The 19,135-nt window shown below is 37.6% G+C and overlaps 2 protein-coding genes across 3 annotated transcripts; both read right to left on the bottom strand.

Annotated features, from left to right (window-relative positions):
• Positions 1–519: 519 nt before the first annotated feature.
• LOC135735503 (D(1) dopamine receptor) lies at positions 520–3,512 on the bottom strand. The gene has a single exon (XM_065253927.1). It carries the CDS (start codon positions 3,324–3,326, stop codon positions 2,097–2,099), a length of 1,230 nt encoding a protein of 409 aa, XP_065109999.1. The 5' UTR covers positions 3,327–3,512; the 3' UTR covers positions 520–2,096.
• Positions 3,513–4,432: 920 nt separating this feature from the next.
• Positions 4,433–18,605, bottom strand: crmp1 (collapsin response mediator protein 1). Of its 2 annotated transcripts, none has more exons than XM_065254457.1 (14): positions 17,867–18,605; positions 16,363–16,451; positions 13,783–13,967; positions 13,448–13,612; positions 13,092–13,153; positions 12,642–12,722; positions 12,405–12,473; positions 12,171–12,291; positions 11,604–11,760; positions 10,457–10,598; positions 9,666–9,836; positions 8,443–8,622; positions 6,957–7,122; positions 4,433–6,839 (listed from the first exon to the last, which is right to left on the bottom strand). In XM_065254457.1, exons 1-14 carry the CDS (start codon positions 18,215–18,217, stop codon positions 6,748–6,750), a joined length of 2,031 nt encoding a protein of 676 aa, XP_065110529.1. In that variant the 5' UTR covers positions 18,218–18,605; the 3' UTR covers positions 4,433–6,747. The 2 variants fall into 2 exon arrangements, with proteins under 2 accessions (XP_065110529.1, XP_065110531.1); XM_065254459.1 differs by lacking the exon at positions 17,867–18,605 and adding an exon at positions 17,235–17,440.
• Positions 18,606–19,135: the final 530 nt, after the last annotated feature.

Here is a 19,135-nt window from a genome sequence, read left to right as displayed (position 1 = left end):
TGGTAGTGTAACTACTGAATGAAGGTGGAAAATATAGGCCAAACATATTTGTACACACCTGCCACTAGATGTAGCAATATTCACTTATTGAATGTGATGTGTTATTATACCATTGTATTATTACATATCCAATATATTTTCTCATACATAAACTGCAAGTAATTTTAAATAAACTTTCCTGCAGTGTAGCTCAATAGGTAGAGCAAAGAGTGTGGGTTAGCAACGCAAAGGTCAGGGGTTTAAACCCCAGGGAACACGCAAACTGATTCAAAATGTACACTGAATGCACTTTAAGTTGCTTTGGATGAAAGTGTCTTCCAAATGCATGAATGGTAATAGAACATATTAATAGAATAATAGGATATTTTAGTTATTTTTAAGAGTTTTTGAGGTCATTTTTATGGATAGATTACAGTATGATTAAATTTGGCTGCATTGATTCCCTGATAAAGAACAACATTACAATATAACAATAAAGAGTCATTCAGAAAACAAATAAACTTTTAATGATTGGTTTAACAAAGAGGTATGAATATGTGTCTACTATGATAGACTTTGATGCTCACTAATATGCATACTAATGTGTTATACATTTGTAAGTGTGACTTCCGTCGATGGCTAGACAGGGCTCTCTCGGAAGTCAGAATAGGTGCTTAACTGAACACACAGGAAGTTCAAACAACAGTGAGAGGCAAAATAAATTCTAAAATTGTACAGGGTTGTAGCAGGATATGGTGTTTAAAGTGGAATATTACATAACTATACACAGTTAAATTAGGTGAGTTTTCCTAGTAAAAGCTTTATTTTAATGCATGCCTTATACTTGTCTCAAGATAGATAGGTGCACCAAGCCGAGTAACTGGTGTATTTCACTAGGCCTATAACCATGGACTGAATATACAAAACAGAAGATGTCCAAATACAATTTGTCTTGTAAACATACACAAATGTTGTATTGTAAAATCTAACTTCCTAACTTTCTTTACAATAAACTCAAAAGTCAACAAAAAAAAATCTAAGAGGATTTTAGTTGTAACACCTACTGGCACATTGTCATATTAAACTCCCCTGCCACAAAAATAAATTAAGAGTTCAGGTGACAAAATGCATGTATCTGTTTTCAACAGCACTATCACAGCTCCTTTTCATCTGTTTCAATAGACAAACATCCCTATGGATTCCAAAATTGAAAGCAGTCCTTAGGAGATCTTTAAGAATTAAGACATCAAGGACATTCACAGGACGTATATTTTTAGCTGCAGGGCCCATTAATTTGAAACATTTTCTCATTCGTTCATAAGTCCCTGCAAATTATTTTTCACTGAGCATCACATCCATATATAGCCTATCCATGCAATGTGTAAACACTTTTATTATTAAAAAAAATCAACCAATCAACCATTTAAAAAAAAATCTCTTTTACTTGTTTAAGGTCATTAGCTAAGGGTTTGCGTTCCCATGTTTTATTCATTGCTGTGAGCCAACTGAAACCTCTCATTGTGAATTAATTAAGAAGCCATGTCGTGAATGTACTTTAGACCAATGTGTCCTTAAAAGACTCTGGAGATATTGCAGTCCACAGCCTTACAAGTCAGACCCTGCATTAGATCTCATTAAGTGTGCAAACCCTGCAATGAATGAACCATAACCCAAGAGGTACCCTGAGTATAAGCGTCTTAGAAGATGAGCTGATTTAGGAGAATATACCTGATTTCTGCACTCCATCAGTACACTTTTTAAAACCATGTTCTTCAACCACCAGATTACCTCATACAGACAAAGTGTGCACTTTCTGGATCAAATCTATGCACTTTCACACATCAAACTAAATCTGGAACCCCAATCCTCTTGCACACTGAAATGTAACATGCTATTCCGAGAGGAGATTCCACCCAACTAATTATTTATAAGAGAGGAAATAACTGTGCACTAGTGCCTAATGGAAAACGATAGCCTATGGACTTTTCAAGCTCTTTGGCAGCCGGTCTGTACCTACTATTGGGTTAACCTGATCTTTGCGTTTGACCTAAATAGTCATCTTTAAACATGTGCAAACAAAAAATGTGTAAACAAACAGTATAGGCCTAACCTTAAGGTCATTCTGATGTGCGTTTTACATTATCTTTAGTAGTTTGATCAACCCTACTGTCATTTTTTAACATTTGTAGCTCCATTAAAGGACAGTGCATTTCATTGGGCATCCTGTTGGCCTCAACAGGCACTAAATTGACATATCTGACTTCCACAGATGTATTATTCACAGAACTGCCCAGATTATTACTGGAAACCGGATCTTTGCTCTGAATACCAATGGATGCCTTGGCGCACTTGTCACGACAGCACAGAAGTCGAGCAAAAGCATCTCTAAAATCATAATTGAACGCATAGATGATCGGGTTGAGCGATGAGTTGCACCACCCGAACCATACGAACACGTTAAAAGTTTCCTCGCCCACACAGTTCGGCTCCTGGCAGAAAGGAACCGCGCAATTTAAGACGAAGAAGGGGAACCAGCAGCACACAAAGACCCCCATGATCACAGACAGAGTTTTGAAAAGTTTTGTTTCTCTTATCGCACGATGATGGTGAGGACATTCGTGCGTACTTGTCCCGCAACTGAGCGCGCGATTTGCTGCGCGGTCCGCCGCGCGTTCCAGGGATGAGATCTTCTTGATCTGAACCTGAGCGATGCGATAGATCCGCGTGTATGTCACCACCATCACCGCAACGGGGATGTAGAAACTTATAAGGGAGGATGATACGGCATAAGTTCTGCTCAGGCTCGAGTCGCATGTTTCTTTGGTGCTTGCGTTGCCGGAAAACGTGCCCAGGTCCGCGCGATGCCAGTTGAGCTGCACGGGCACGAATGAAATGGTCACCGATACGATCCACATTACACTGGCAATCACGAGGGCGACCTTACGGTTCATTTTCCTCTCGTACTGAAACGGGTTGGATATGGCCCAGTATCTATCCACGCTTATTACGCACAGGTTGAGGATAGAGGCAGTGGAGCACATGATGTCAAAAGCCACCCAGCACTCGCAGAAAGACCCAAACGGCCAGTGTCCTGACACTTCCGTGGCGGCTTTCCACGGCATAACCAGAACAGCCACGAGAAGGTCTGACATGGCCAGAGACACGATGAAGATGTTGGTCACTTTACCTCTCAGGTGACGAAAGCGCAAAACGGCGGCGCACACCGTGAGATTCCCCAACAGAGTCCATAGCACTAGTAGAGAGAGCGCAAAACCCAGCAATATGCGACCCGCTGGTTCTCTTTGAGCGCTTTGTGAAAGTGCCACAGAAGTGCTTAAGTTGCTCATCTCTTGAAATCGTCCAGGAAAAAAGCCAAATATTTAGCCGGGTATGTTCCGTTTCTTAGTAAAAACAAGCCCATTTACTCCGTGCGTTTCCAAAGTTGTCCTCACTAATTCGTCTTTTGGACCTCGTTAAAAATGTCTAGCGTTTTCTCTATAGTGCAGATGCTGTTTTCAGGTGACCGCAACTGTTTCACAGATATGGTTGCAGGACGCCCTCTTTTGCCAATTCGGTCACTACTGATCTTGGTATTAAAATGTTTTTAAATATATGTATGTATGTATATATAGATACATAGATAAATAGATTTATCTAAGAAAGTATGTGTTAGTTTTTTTCTACACAGTGTTTTGCTATTTAAAACATTATGCTTTAATTTATTTGTTCAAATAGAAATGGAGAACACAAGATGTGTTAAACAACACAAAATGTGTAAACTAGTGTATTGTAGTATACTATAGGATATTATAGTACTTAATACACTCTAAAAACAAACGGTGCTATATAGCACCAAAAGTGGTTCTTTGCTCGTAATCATAGAAGAACCGTTTTTAGTGCCATATAGCACTGGTGAAGCACCAGTGAAGCACCTGTGTAGAACCAAATAGTGATATGTAGAACCAAATGTGGTGCTATAGTGGTGCTATATGGCCCCTATATGGTTCTACACAGGTGCTTCACTGGTGCTTCACCGGTGCTATATGGCACCAAAAATGGTTCTTCTATGGTTACGATCCAAAGCAACAGTTTTGGTGCTATATAACACCGTTTGTTTTTTTAGAGAACTTTATAGTATTCACTACAATAGTATTTTAATACAGTTTACTATGGTTCAAAAACACTACAGTATTTACTAGAGTAACTTTACTTCATTTACTATAGTTAGATTACTATTAAATTACTATAGTACTTTTAATACATTTTACTGTAGTACATTTACTATAGTATGGTTCAAAAACACTATACTATAGTATTAAGTAACTTTACTACATTTTTCTATGGTAATTTTATTATAATATACTATAGCATTTTTTCATTTGGGTAGATAGATAGATAGATAGATAGATAGATAGATAGATAGATAGATCCCAGCAAGAACACTTCCACATCATCTATTCATGGACTTTATTTCACCATAGCAAAGTGAATGTCATTAGCAACAGTCAATGAGTGCAACAGTGGATTTCAGCCTACAGAAACTGAAATCGCATTGGTTATAAACACTATAAATATCATAGGTAATACAAAATCACAAGAGAACAGATAAATTAACACAGAAGGCTTGAAAATGGCCTTGTATTGAACACATTAGAAGCTGTATTTGATCATTATTTTAACATTTAGCTTACACAGTGACTTGGCAAAATGGAGAAATACTGTTTAAGTAAGGAATAATTGACGACGGGCCTTTGAATTATAAGAAAATAATGCACACCCGCGGTGCATTATTTTCAAATAATTCAAAGGACCGGAGTCAAGTATTCCTCTTATACCACGATTACCACAAACATTGCTCTGGTGCCTATTTTTAAGACATTTGACATGTTAGGTGTGCTGTTATCAGAAATTAATGCATACCTACGGAACATTTCTCAGCCAATCAGAATACAGCATTCAACAGACCCGTGGTATAATGGAGAAATAACGTTCACAGCAGAATAAATGCAGGCACACTCAGTAAAACACAAGCATTTTCCCTAGTTATTTTAAACTTGCTTATTTGCTGTACGAGATGATAATACAGAGAAATAAAAATCTTGCATATAGGAGTGCTTTTGCATGTTTGGTACTGAGGTAAAGTCAATAGCTCAGGCAGTGCCAGTCCAAGCCGTGGATAAACTGCTAAATGCTTGCCAAGTAACGCTGTAGGATCAGTTCATTTTCACGTGACATACTATAGAGTTTATCGCAAAATGTTTTTTTCTGACCACATACTTTACAAAAAAAAAAAACATTAAGCATTATTGTCTTTCAAGACATTATCAATAAACATGAGATTCTCTAAATGTGCAATTTGTACAATAAAAGGTAAAAAATGGTCCCTAGCGGTCACTGGGGCAGTACCCTTAAAGGGTCCTAATATATGTACATTAGGTACCAATATGTACCTCTGAGGTACACTCTTTATGTGCAATTGTGTGCTTTTAAAAAGGGTACCGCCCCAGTGACAGCTATAGGGACATTTTTTTCAAACAGTGTACTGTTAGTTCTAATAGATGTTTATTGCACAGCACTCAACTAAATTTGCAGATAAACAAAATCTACAAGGAGTAATGCAAACTTTAAGTCAAACTTAACATGCAAAATTTTTTTAAAGCTAAGAATGTCAAACTTTTAAAATTATATATCTAATCTAATAGGGTCTTTCAAAGTATAAAGAGGGAGTATGAGTCGAGTTTCAACATCTAAAAGTAAAATCATGCAATCCATCACCATCCATTACCACAAAATTACACAAAAACACAAAATAAAAAATACTTCAGTGCACAGAGAACAGCAAAGTAAAAGTGCTTGCAACGCCAGCTACCGGTTCAGTTTTATGGTGCACTTATTAGCGGTACAACCATGCCAACCATGACCTCAGATCTGCATTTTAAAGCACTTTTCACTATAACCAGTTAAGAGCTTTGTCACTTGTAGTAGAAGCACCATTTTGTAAAATAACTAGCGATAGGGATTACTAACGCTAGGTTTCACGAGACATTTTTAACACTATATCACAAACACTGGGGTCACATCAATGAGCATGTCAGTCACTAAGTCATAAATGTGATCAGTTATTTCAACACTGTTTAAAATGCTACTTGAGTTGTTATGGATATAGAGTATTTTGGTGATTGTCTAGCTATATTTAATCTCTAGATATTTGTCTTTATCAGTGAGTTTATCATTGTATACAATGTGAACAGCAATATGCACTGTGTAAGGGGCATTCACTGCACATATATGATACGGTGATCACACAGAATATAGACTATAATTTTACATGCATGAGTTAAAGGTACACAAAAACGTCCATTCACTGTGTGAGGACAATACTGATGGTTATGCCACACATGCACACACGCTTGACCTGATTTTACCAAGTAAGAGATGGCAAGTTACTCGGGGCAACTTATTGTGTCGACCCAAGGACAACATTTTTGTAAATAAAACCTAAACTCACCCCAAACCCTAACCTTACCATAACTGAACCCTAAAATGACAAGGAAATGATAAGTGATAACAATGGTCTAGAAGCAGCAAATCCTGGTTGTAAGTTTAAACTTGAAACTTATTTCTGAAATATGATTGGTTGATTGAAATGTTGTCTCAGGGTCAACATAATGTTTTCCTGAGGACATCAACCACTTGGCAAAATCAGAGCCTGCACCCCACACACACACACATACGCACACACATACACACTTGGGAGCTACTGAAGTTTTAACCAAGGCTGGTGATATTAGAGCGACCACCTGGGGGTGCTACAATACGGTGCCCAGAGCGTCGAGGAACGCTGTCATCAATTTGAGCCCCTAAATATTCAACAAAGAGAAAAAGTATGTAAGCTTACTTTTAATATAAAATGTATTTTAATGCAATGTTCTTCAAATGCATTCAGTATGAATAGCCACAGTCTGATATCATCCTACCTGATAGGCTGAAGTTAGACTGATGCAAGTTTCTGATTGGTGGAGGCTGGTGTGAAGTGGGGGAGGTCTTGGCAGAGGGTGCTGGGGTTATATATTTGGGTGTTGCTGGGATATCGTACACTGGACCGTCGTACATCCCACGAGACACTCCCTGCTTGCTTATCGCCTTTCAAACACCAGTTAAAAGTTAAGTTTGGTTTATAGAAAACAAGAATAAGGTGACACATATCCTAAAATGTGAAACTTAACATTTTGACAGACGTGAACCCAAATATTGCCAATCTCTAATTTTTTTTTACTGTACTGTACTGTAATTAAAATCTAGTTTATTAGTACGTTTTTAATTAGCTTATGCTTTGCATGCCAGGATGGTCCCACGAGACCATCAAACATAATGGGCCCAACATAATGATTTATTTTACAAAGAATTGCAAATATCTTTAGAACAGTGGAATTGTTTTCAATATAATTTACAAATCCTTAAATACCATTTAATATTAGTGTCATTGTGGTTTGTCAGATGTTAATCATATATTTTACAATATTGTGTTCCAAATTCTCAAAATGTTCCAAAACAATCGACCTTGGTCATTTAATTCCACTTATTTTTAAAAAAAACTTCAAATGCCGAATTATCCATCTTTTCCACCAACTCAGTAACCCACAACATCTTGTCTTGTTTGTTTTATAGAAAAATCTGGCGGATTTCATTTCAGGTAATTACGAGGTATCCAGAAGTGAGCACTGAACATAGATCAGTACAAACACAATTGACGCATTTTATTTGTACTTAAAGGAGCATTTCACCCGTAGAAACATTAATCTTTATTGAAAGTGCATCATATTTGTAGTCGAAATGTAACATACATTTCGAATTTGGTGCCTATTTGACCGAGAAAAGGGGTGTTTGTAGTCTCACCCCCTCAACAAAGATATTGGACTTCCTTCTTTCAATGATGCAAAATGATGATTTTTACATCATTGAAAGAAGGAAGTGCAAGACTGAAATCTGTATTTCTCCTGTCTCAGCGGCAACTGAGGAAATGATGCACGACCATTCAAAAACATGACTGGGGTTCTAACTATACAAAGCTTAATGCAAATGGGTGAAGTGTCCCTTTAAATTCATAATAAAGCTGACCCAAAATCAGTGAGAAACATGATTTACTTTGATGGCTGCCACTAAGGGGTTTTGATCTCAGAGTTTTAAAAAATATTTCGAAAGAGTAATGACACGACGAAGCCTCGTTTGCTGAAATCAAGTGACTCGTCCAATTTGATACACTCCCAAACCAACGAATCAGGTTATCAGGATTGGACATTTGCTTGTACTGTATGTTAGTAATTTTGCAAGCAACTTTTGTATTAGCAACAATCTCCCCACAAAATTATATGAAAGTTAACCAAAAACTAAATGGAGATCCGTAAAAAAATCATGCAAAATATATTCACTTCTTTAGTTACAATACAAAAACTAGAAACATACCTTGTCACGGATCTTAATGCGTTGGAAGGCATAGTCAGGGAAGGGTTTGCGGGAGATGTAGCGTCCAGTCCCCTGCGAAACCTGAAGTTTCCCATCCTCAAATGCAATCCTGCCCTGACTGACCACATACATGGGACCACCACGACACTCCATTCCCTCAAAAATATTATATTCTAGAGCCTAGAAACAACAGAATACAGAGGGAAAAATTTAATAATTCAAAAATCTATAACAGACATTTCTGTAGCTGGTTACGGTCAAGGTTATGCGTTCATTTCCTTTCACAATTACTCAAATGTCAAAAACCTTAAATACAGGGTGCATCCCAATTCAGGGGCTGCAAAGGCCATATTTGAAGGCCAATGATGTCACCGGGCCATGACGATGGCTGTCTCAATTTGAAGGCTCCTTCACATGCAGCCTTCGTTTCCCCTGAAACCAAGGATCCATAGATGGATCCTTCCCAGCCTTGGGTATCCCAAGATTAAATGCGCACCTGTGGCGTCTGGGTATTTTAAAATAAAAATATCTAAATTTTAGTTAAATATAAAAGTGTGTTTTGCAAATTAAAGTTACAATTTTATTATTATAAATTATGTACTGATGTGAATTAATAGACGGTTTCATTGGACGCACGTGTGCTGACACGATTACGTACTGTATCTGGTCAGAACTTCTAATTGTATAATGGTCTGACTAGTTGCTAAACTGAACTTTTGAACAAATACCTCGTCCAAAATAACAAATGTTTTGGTTTTCCTAGGTAATCTGTGTGTTGTTTATTTGCTTGTTATATAAATAAACTACTTTAAAAGGACGTGTTTTTCCAGGAAAGCAGTAACAACTTGTTTATGTTGTGAAACCGTCTATAATATTACTGCAATATTGTTCATGTTGCGTTTTACTTTTTGTATATTTCTAAGGTTGGTAAATTGTATATACTGTTGTGTAGTTTATATTTATATGGACATATTCATATAGTGAAAGGTCTCAGCTGTTGTGTCCCGCTGACAAGCATGGTGGGTGGGAACAGCAAGTGACGCAACTTCCCCTGTAGGCTAGACCATCTCATTAGGCCACAGGCTTCAAATACAGAGTCTTGCCTTCAAAGTCCGTGTCCTTAGAAGGATCCACACCCTGAATTAGACCCTGAATTAGGATGCACCCACAATCTCAGTTCTTAAATATCGTGCTGCATTCACAAACGCAAAATACACCCTTACCGACAGCTGTGCTTTAGCTGTGATGGTCTTTATATTGTCAGGGTCCCAGATAACAATGTCAGCGTCCGAACCCACTGCTATCCGACCCTTGCGTGGGTACAGGTTGAAGATTTTGGCTGCATTGGTGCTCGTAACTGCAACAAACTGGTTTTCATCCATTTTCCCCATGGCCTGTGAAAAAATTATCAAGCGAACACTCACTGCTGTTAGATGCAAGGGGGGCTAAGTCTATATCAATTAGATATGCACCGATATATCAGCCAATAATCGATATCGGCCGCTAAAAGCTCATTTTCACAATATAGTTAGTTTAAAACAGCCGATAGTCATGGCTGATCTATCCTGTCATTTAAAAGAGAACAGGAAAATGCAATGAATTTGAGCTCTATGTATAAAAAATGTAAAGAACACACTCTAAAAAAAATTGGTGCTAATTAGCGCTAAAAGCTCGTAATCATAGGGGAACCATTTTAGTGCTAATATAGCACCTATGAAGAACCATACGGGGTGATATAGCACCACTTATGGTTTAACAGAACACAAAATGGTTCCCATATGATCACAAACCAGTGAACTACTTTTAGTGTTATTTAGCACCCTTTGTTAATTTCATTATGAATGAATAACATTCAGAAATTTAAATCTTTAGAATTGAGTTAATGCAATTTAACATAACAACTAAACTATCAGTATTGACATCGGTTTTGGCAGATATCTGAATAATCGGCTATCGGTAGAAAAATGGTATATTGGTGCCTCTCTAATATAAATATATGTACACATACACTTACCACAGCTTTGTCCCAAACAAAACCCATTCTCTCCTGCACTCCATTGGTTCCCTCGGGTATAAGGGTAAAGTTGTCTTTTCCTATGGCCTTTTGGGAAGTACTGTAAGCACAGTGGCCACTACCCACGACCTGCAGGTCCCCACTATAAAATGAGGACATAGTAAAGAAGAGGTACACTGTAATTCTTATAAAATCAGGAAAAGTCACTGTCTAGAATACTTAATATATTTAGGCTACTATTATAAATGTATACATTCATAAATATGGAACTAAGTAGCCATGTATGTGAAATTCAAGGAAAGTCTCATAATCTAATTATGAGATAAGGAGCATCAAAGTTTGATAATGTAGGATGATTTTATGTAGAAAATAGTAAATCACAAAAAAATTACTTTAGTTGGGTTTTCACAGACTGGGTCACATTTTTCAAATAAATGTAAATAAGTGCATAAAGCTTTCCATAAAAAGTTTACTAATAAAAAAATGCTCGGTACTGCCTCTAATTTACGGGATTGTAATGTACTGTATCCATGTGTGGCAGTACAAGTGTATCTGTGCCAATAAGGGTGTATGTGCTGTGCATATAAATGTATGTAAGCCTGCCCCTCGGAGTTCATGTCAAACATAGTGACATTTTTTTTAGTCTAGCAGCCCAGCTGCAAGTCTACAAGTTGTGTATGCGGTGGTGATGGTAAGCTCTGTAACCATGGCAACAGAGGATGGAAGCCTGATCTATATTTAGAAATGGGGCCAGTGAAAGGTGTGTCTGCAGTTTGGGTGTAGCATAAAGTAATGGATAGCTTAGTATACACTACATTGCATCTATGATGTATTGAAAGTACTATAATGACGAATTGAAAATGTCACATTTAAAGACGGAGTGCACGGTTTCTGAAAAAACGCTTTGCAAAAGGGAGCCAGGCCCACTACCAAAACACACTTGTAGCCAATCAGCAGTAAGGTGTGTGTCTACTAAACAACATCGTTGCCTGGGTTGCATATGTGTGGGACGGGTCTATCAAAAGAAGGTCCAGAATCTATTGAGGTAGGGGTGTGTTTGTTTAGGTGATTTCAAATGTCAACATTGGCTTTCAGAGATCATGGACCCTGCCTTTAAGTCTAAAATTCAAGCTCTTAAGTTTCTTACCAGGCAAGCAGTGAGTGAAGGTGATCGGGTGTAGTCGGGTCCGGGCTGAGGGGTGGAGAGGTCACATAAGCTGCTGCTTTCGCCCAGTTTTTGCTCCAGTAATGTGACCCATCTGTTGCCAAGCTGGCTGTAATTGGCTCACCAAATACAACAGAACCTAAAACAGGAGCAGTTAGGAGAATCTGCTTAACAATTGTGACCTTGTCCAGCTACAGTATTTCCTGTTTTCTACATAAAATCATCAAACATAATGTAAAGAACATTCTGTAAAAATATAACATTAATATTTGTAATATTGACTGAAAAAGGTCATGTCAAAGATGAAAAACAATGTAAAATCAATGACTGAAATCAAACTTTGATGCTCCTCATCTCAAAATTAGATTATGAGACTTCAGCCTGGATTTCACAGACAGGGTCACAATTTATACAAATATTGAGCTGTGCTAGATGCAAATAAAGCAAATAAATCTTTTGTTCCGAATTCATTTAGATAAATCTTGATATTACTTAAGATTGACACCACATTCAAATGGTCTGAATGTAAATGGATTAAATCACGGTCACCTTTCTTCCGCGCTTGGGACACGGTCTCAGCTGCGCTTTTACTCATCACTTTGGTGATGTAGACAGGGCAATTGACTTGGTTGCCAAGGGTGATGGCGCGGAAAACAGCCTCCGCCTCCAGCTGAGAAACCAACAACCAATCACATAGCGACAATTAACTCATCAGTCTGAATCTGACCGAATAAACCGTTTAATCCAAACTCAAATGAGTGCATCAATACAAACTGAGCCCACCTCTTCCGGGCGGCTCAGCGGGTGGCCCTCTGGACCAGTGATGCCCATTCCCAGAATTTTGTTTTGTTCCTGGAACACAAATGCTTACTTAAAATAATATAATTTCTTCTTGTTCCTTAACCTGTTGTTGTTCTATAAGTGATTTTTCAACATATTAAGCTTAGGATCACAGTCACACAGTTTTCAAGGCAATGACTTTATCGTGCATGTTGGTAAACAATTATAATCAGGGGGTACCTTTGCTATAAGGTCTCCATTCTCTGCATGGACCATCGCTACAGCACCCAAACCTTTAATGTATAAGAATGCTTCATACAACTGAAGAGAAAAGTGAGAAAGTTGATAAGTTGTTTTACTGAATAAACAGAATCTATTTTTACCTTTAAGATGTAGATGTAGGGTCTCCAATGAGGTGCCCACCAAAGCACATTCTATTAATCTCAATTGTAATATTTATTTATTACATATTTTTATATTAGCTTGGCTTGGTTTCATATGTTACCATTTTAAACAATACTTAAACATATAAAATAAAATCAACAAGTAAAACAAAAAGGTTTTGTGTAGACTATATTAAAAAGTAGCCATCCAGATTGTTTTATCCATTGTGGTAGCCCTTACTCACAAAAAGGTTGGAGACCCCTGATCTAGACCATAGCCATGTTACAAATGTCAGCATTAACTAACCTGAGAATCAGTCATTTGGAATAAGTCTTTATAAGCCATGTACACTTGGAAAGAGTTAATTCCTGCCAAAATAAATAAATAAAATAACATTACAAATAAGTCAAATTCAGATACAACACATTCAAAAGCGACTCAAACATACATAAACAGAAGTCAAACACTTGGTCTCAAACTGTTTACTGCATACAGATGAATTGAATTGTTTTGTAGTTGGCGCTCTCTCTTAACAACACAAATAGCATGAAAAGAGACATAAAACAACGATTATAAAACTTATTGCAGAATTGCTTGCTTTGAACAGCCCCTAAGACGTTCATTATCTGTCAAAGTGATGTGTAAATAACATAGTTGTTCACCTTTGTCCTGTACCAGCTGTTCCAGCTCCTCCTTTACACCCTCATGCCACTCTGGGATATCCACATGTAGTGAATAATCACAGCAGGACTTCTTATCGGCCGCTTCCTGCCACTTCTCAAAGGCCTCCAATAGACTTTCGCCTGGCTGTGGACTCACATGGTCAACTGAAACAAGATGTGACCATTCGCTTAAATGTGTAATATGAATTAATAGTGCTGCTCATGAACGGCTTTTTAAATAATATCCATATTGAAATGAGTGGAGTCTTGGACCCGGGAACAGTATTCCTTATGTCATGACTTAACAAGCGAATAGACAGATAGTAGATACTCACTGATCATGGTGGTGCCTCCTGCCAGAGCAGCTTTGGTACCCTGGTAGAAGTCATCTATTGGTGGGGTGCCTAGGTAAGGCTTAAGCAAGCAGGTGTTCACATCAATGCCACCAGGTATCACCATACACCCATTAGCCTCAATGACCTTCACACCACCAGGCACAATTAGGTTCTCTCCAACCTGTCTGGAGGAAAGATTAACAGAATGCAAAAGAGGAACAAGAAAAACATCAATAATACTTCAAAACACACTACATTAAATTATAGAATAAAATTTTGTTAAATATTTAAAATATATACCAGTGGCGGCTGGTGACTTCTTTTTTCAAGGGCGCTCGATGCGAAGTTTGTCACAACATGTATGTAGCCCGTCATGTATGTGGTTCCTTGTTTCAAAATATGTGTTCTGCGCGTCGAGAGATCCTGTGTGAATCACGTGTCTTGTCAAAATAAGTGCCTGCTGCAGACGCGTCTAAAGGGTTTATGATAAAGGGACGCTCGCGTTTGCCAGATACTCGCATAATCTCATGCGTAATCAGAGTTTACTGTTAAGAGAGTGTCTTGCGTCTCTTTTATCATAAACGGTTTTGACGCGTGTGCAGCTGGCACTTATTTAAACAAAACACGTGACGCACATGGTTCACATGACGCAACAAACACATATTTTGAAAACGCAAGCAACACACAACACTTCGAACATTTATTTTGAATTTGCGCCCCTCGGATGAGCAGTCACGAGCCGCCATTGATATATACCAGTCTGTAAATGTTAAAATGCATATGCATCATGTAAAATTAATTTTTAATGTGATTTTACTTTAATTAAATCGCATAAAGTGCTAAATTTATGTGTGTAATATCCAACACAATCTCAAGGCAAGTCGTGGTATAGTCAAGAAATATTTTACTTATTTATTTGTGTTCATGGACACGATTTTCCTCTTTTTTTAATCCCATTGAGCACGAATGTCTTTATCAGGTCACACAGCACAAATTTCTATAAATATGTTTTTGTGTCCGTACTGTAGCACAAGTTTTTTCACATGTCATTTTATATTTAGTTTTCTCATATTTTTTTTCCTTTTTTTATTATTGTCGCGTGGGGTTTTGGGTTAGCATATAATTTTATGTATAGACGGTTTCATTGGACGCACGTGCGGTAACACGATTACGCTTCTGTGCAGAACTTTACTTCGGGTCTCTGTTTGTTTAATGGTCTGACTAGTGTTTAAACTGAACTCTGGATTAAATAACAAATGTTTTGGTTTCTTAAAGACGATGGAAGACGCCGCCATGATCATAGTCTTCTATCGTCTTTATTTGAACATTTGATATTAATGCTATTTGATGGGAGGTTTGGCAGCCGATCTGATTGCATACATTATATAGTACACATTTTACACAATCATGTTAGCTAAGTGTGGTTTTTGACACACTTTAGCTTTGATTTGAAATTTTTGAACTGAGGTAATTTACTTGTTGTTTATTTTGCTTGTTATCAGAAATAAACTAGTCTAAAAGCACTTACTGATTCTTAGCGGAGTTTACTGGAAGTTACATGTGTTTCATGAAAACCGTTTATTTATGTTGTTACTGCTGAAACCGTCTATTGATTTCTACATGTTTTTCTTATGATTTTAAAACTATTTCCGATTGGGGTTGGGGTTACAGTTGGGGTTTGGGTTAGGATGTTTGAAATGTAACAGAAATTCGTTCTAACCCCAAGCGACAATGGTAAAAAAAATCGGGAAAAAAATACAAACAATACATAAAATGACACGAAAAAGAAAGTCATGCTACAGACACAAAAAACTATTTATAGAAATTCGTGCTGAGTGACACATAAATACATTCGTGCACAGCGGTACAAAAAAATCGGAAAATCATGTCCATGGCATGAACACGAATAAATGAATCAAATATTTTGTGAATATCCCACGACTTGCCTTAAGACTGCAGGGCTCCAGACTAACTTTTTTCACTAGGAGCACAGTGGCCCCCAACTGAACATTTTAGGAGCGCAACCAGAAAATTTAGGGGCACACACCAAAAATCAACATGCTTACCAAATACTGTATTGCTAATAAATACTTTAATGAAAGATTTAGAAAGTACAATTTGCTGTTTCAAATTCAGTGTCACGTCACAAAAAAAGGTCAAATTTACTGGTCGCACATGTGCGACTGTATGTAAAATTTAGTGGCACACTCTCAAATTTTGGTGGCAAAATGCGACCAATTGGGGGCAGTCTGTAGCCCTGGACTGGGTTGGTAATATCACAATATTGATGCCATTGTGACAAGCTAATATTGGTCATCATAACTTGTGATGTGTTCCATGGGGATTGAACCCATAACACAATGCTCTACCAATTAAACTACAATTTTTTTTTAAACAGAGTATTTTCTGTAAGCAACAACAATATCCCACAAATGCTGTATGTTGAGTTAACAGATTGAGCTCACTGAAAATGTTTTAATAATCTGTCAAATAAACAATAACTATGAACAACGGCATTGCGCTGCAAACAGTACAGTAATAATAAGAAAATATATGTTTTAAAAAGCAAGCATGTCTTACTTAATAAGTCCATCTTCAACATAGACATCCGCAAAGAGCGATTGATCATCATTAACCACCCTACCACCTTTAATCAGCAATCGCTCACTCTGAGGAAGACAAGAACAGACAGAGGTAAAAATAGACGAATGCACAGGCAACATTTTTTTAACACGTTTGCAGATCAATGAAATGCAATTGAAAGGAGAGAAAATAGACTTCTGCTGTAATACAGTATTAGCATCACACTCTGTAAATGGATGAGGTTCTCTGACCCAATAAGAGCAAACTCTATAATGTAGAAGGATGTTAGGTTGCCATGGCAACATGCATCCTCCAGCTGTCAGGGTGGCACATACCAATGTGCCTTAATGGCATCTTGGGCTCCATCTTTGTAAAAAAAGGCATGTCAACCCAACATACACAATTCATAGAGAGCAACCAAATTTTATATAAAATTACTGACACAGCTTTTTGTTAAGGATTAGAATCACTTGTAATCCATTGATCATAACATACAGACAAAACTGCAATACAGCCAGTGGATTTCTCCAGTTCTTTGTCTTGGTTTGTTCACAAAAAAATATTAATCTCTGCTCTTAGCAGCCAACCTTGTTCCTGAAAAAATGCATTAGCCGTGATCTGTCAAGCGGCCTCAAAAGGTGCATCGATTAGCCAAATATTTTTCCCAGCATCCATATATCACATACCCTTTAATCTATGGCAAGGAAGCGCGCACGGCTTTCAATAATGGTCACTTTAACGTTGTCTAATTTCAATGCTCTTGTAAACGGGTTTGGCCTCTGCTTTGTTGTTTCACTAAGAATTTAATTCCTACTCGTTTACCCATGCGCAGAGATTACCGGCGGGAAGCGCCTCGCGGCCAATCTTACCGTTAAATGCGGGATGTTCTTTTTCCCCTGATAGCCCGTCCCAGACATCTCTCTTTTCCCAGCCCGGTGTCAATCACGGATGAGGAAATAAACAATGACCCGCTTCTTTTGTGCAACCAACCAACTTAACGAACAAGCGCTCCGTTATTGCAAGATGCGCGCGCGCCTCACCCGAGGGTTGTTTGAGCGCGTGCGTGTTCCCCTGTGTGTGTGTGTTCACCAATGTGTATTGTATGTTCGCCTATGTGAAGACGTGTTTTGTGATGAATTGCATGTTGGAGCGCCCCCCTCACGTGAAACAAGGAGAAGTCTCAACGTCAAAGTCAACGTCAGTGTTTGTGTTGACCGATAGTTTTATATGTTGAAAACTTTATATACAAAAAATTATATATATATATATATATATATATAGGCATTCAAATTAAAATATGCAAATTCATTTAAACACTTGTTCCGCACCAAAGATGCTGTAGCTAAATCTTTACAGCCTAATAATAATAATAATAATAATAATAATAATAATAATAGCCTAATAATAATAATAATAATATTAAAAATACATTAAATTAAAGTAGCCTAACAACAATATAATTATTTTATTTATTATCACTGTTATTATTTTATTATAATACCTTCATATCGTTTTCACCCAGAATTTCTGGTCCCGTCTGAGCGGTGTCTTCGACACCCGAGCGGCCGTCGTCTATCTCGCCCGGAGAGTTGCTGATGGACCCGCCGCTGATCTCATTGGCTTCACAATCCCCATCCACAATGCGCTCCCTGCTCCAGCTCCTCGGCGTCCTGTTTTCTTTCCTTCCCACTGCGTACTGATCAAAATCTATAGTTTTACTATCAAATGCCCCTTCAACAGAGGAAAACATCCCATGATGCTTGTGTCGCTGGTTGGGTCCGGTCGAGATGGGTTTAGCCAGGTACACAGGGAGCTCATCCTCCCGGTTCCACTGTCGCCTGCAGTCCGACATCACGGCAGATGGATGTTTATATTACGCAAATATGGGGTGTTAAAAACTAGGTCAGCTCTTGATGTCGGGGGATGCGGAGATCACAACCGCACGCAGACTGAGCACTGATAATGCGAATGATGCTCCAGTTTTTGGCACAGGGTAGTTATATTACAATGCGAATTAATATAAAATAATCCGAGTTATGTAATGTTGCATTGTCAAATCCATACACAAAATTACGTTTTAATAGAGATTATATCCGCAATTTGTCGGGTTGAAGAGTTGGGAAACGCAGTACCGAGCATCTTCTTCGCTCTTCCAAAAAGTGCGTGCAAGATGCGCAAGAAAACACTGCAGTGAGAGTTTTAAAATTGTCCTCTGTACTTTGATGCAATTAAATTCTTATTTTGTCAATTCCTCTAGAAAAGCGTTATGGAAATGCTTAAGAAATACATTATCATGGCAATAAATAAATAAATATTAATACAATACAGTATGAAAAGAAAAACAACAACAACAACAACATTACAGGATAGAGGAGGAGCTAACGACAAAGTAATACATTGCAAAAAGTGATTTTCAAGAAAAAAAATCTTAGTATTTGTTTACTTAGTTTTGTTTTCAGTAAAAAAATATCTAAACATTCTTTAATTAAGATGCTTTTTTGATGATCAAAACGACACAAGAAAAAAAGTCTAGTTGTAATACCAAAAATATCAAATTTAAGTGATTTTGTGCATAAAACAAGCAAAAAAATCTGCCAATCTGCGTTGGCATATTGTTTTGCTTGTTTTATGCACAAAATCACTTAAATTTGATATTTTTGGTCTAAAAACTAGACTTATTTGCTTGGGTCGTTTTGCTCATCAAGAAAAAGCATCCTAATTTAAGAATTTTTAGATATTTCTACTGAAAACAAGACAAAAATACTAAGAT

The sequence above is a fragment of the Paramisgurnus dabryanus genome, chromosome 4 (genome assembly GCF_030506205.2).
Source record: "Paramisgurnus dabryanus chromosome 4, PD_genome_1.1, whole genome shotgun sequence".
In the NCBI taxonomy this organism is placed as follows: domain Eukaryota; kingdom Metazoa; phylum Chordata; class Actinopteri; order Cypriniformes; family Cobitidae; genus Paramisgurnus; species Paramisgurnus dabryanus.
This window is presented reverse-complemented; position numbering and strand designations above follow the sequence as displayed.

Bases quoted from the DNA above. Each gene is read 5' to 3' on its own strand.
- LOC135735503 (XM_065253927.1), bottom strand. From the start codon at position 3,326: ATGAGCAACTTAAGCACTTCTGTGGCACTTTCACAAAGCGCTCAAAGA.
- crmp1 (XM_065254457.1), bottom strand. From the start codon at position 18,217: ATGTCGGACTGCAGGCGACAGTGGAACCGGGAGGATGAGCTCCCTGTG. The intron at 16,452-17,866 runs GTATTATAATAA...TGTCTTCCTCAG, and splicing joins TGGGTGAAAACGATATGAAG to AGTGAGCGATTGCTGATTAA. The intron at 12,723-13,091 runs GTTAGTTAATGC...TTTTCTCTTCAG, and splicing joins TCCAAATGACTGATTCTCAG to TTGTATGAAGCATTCTTATA.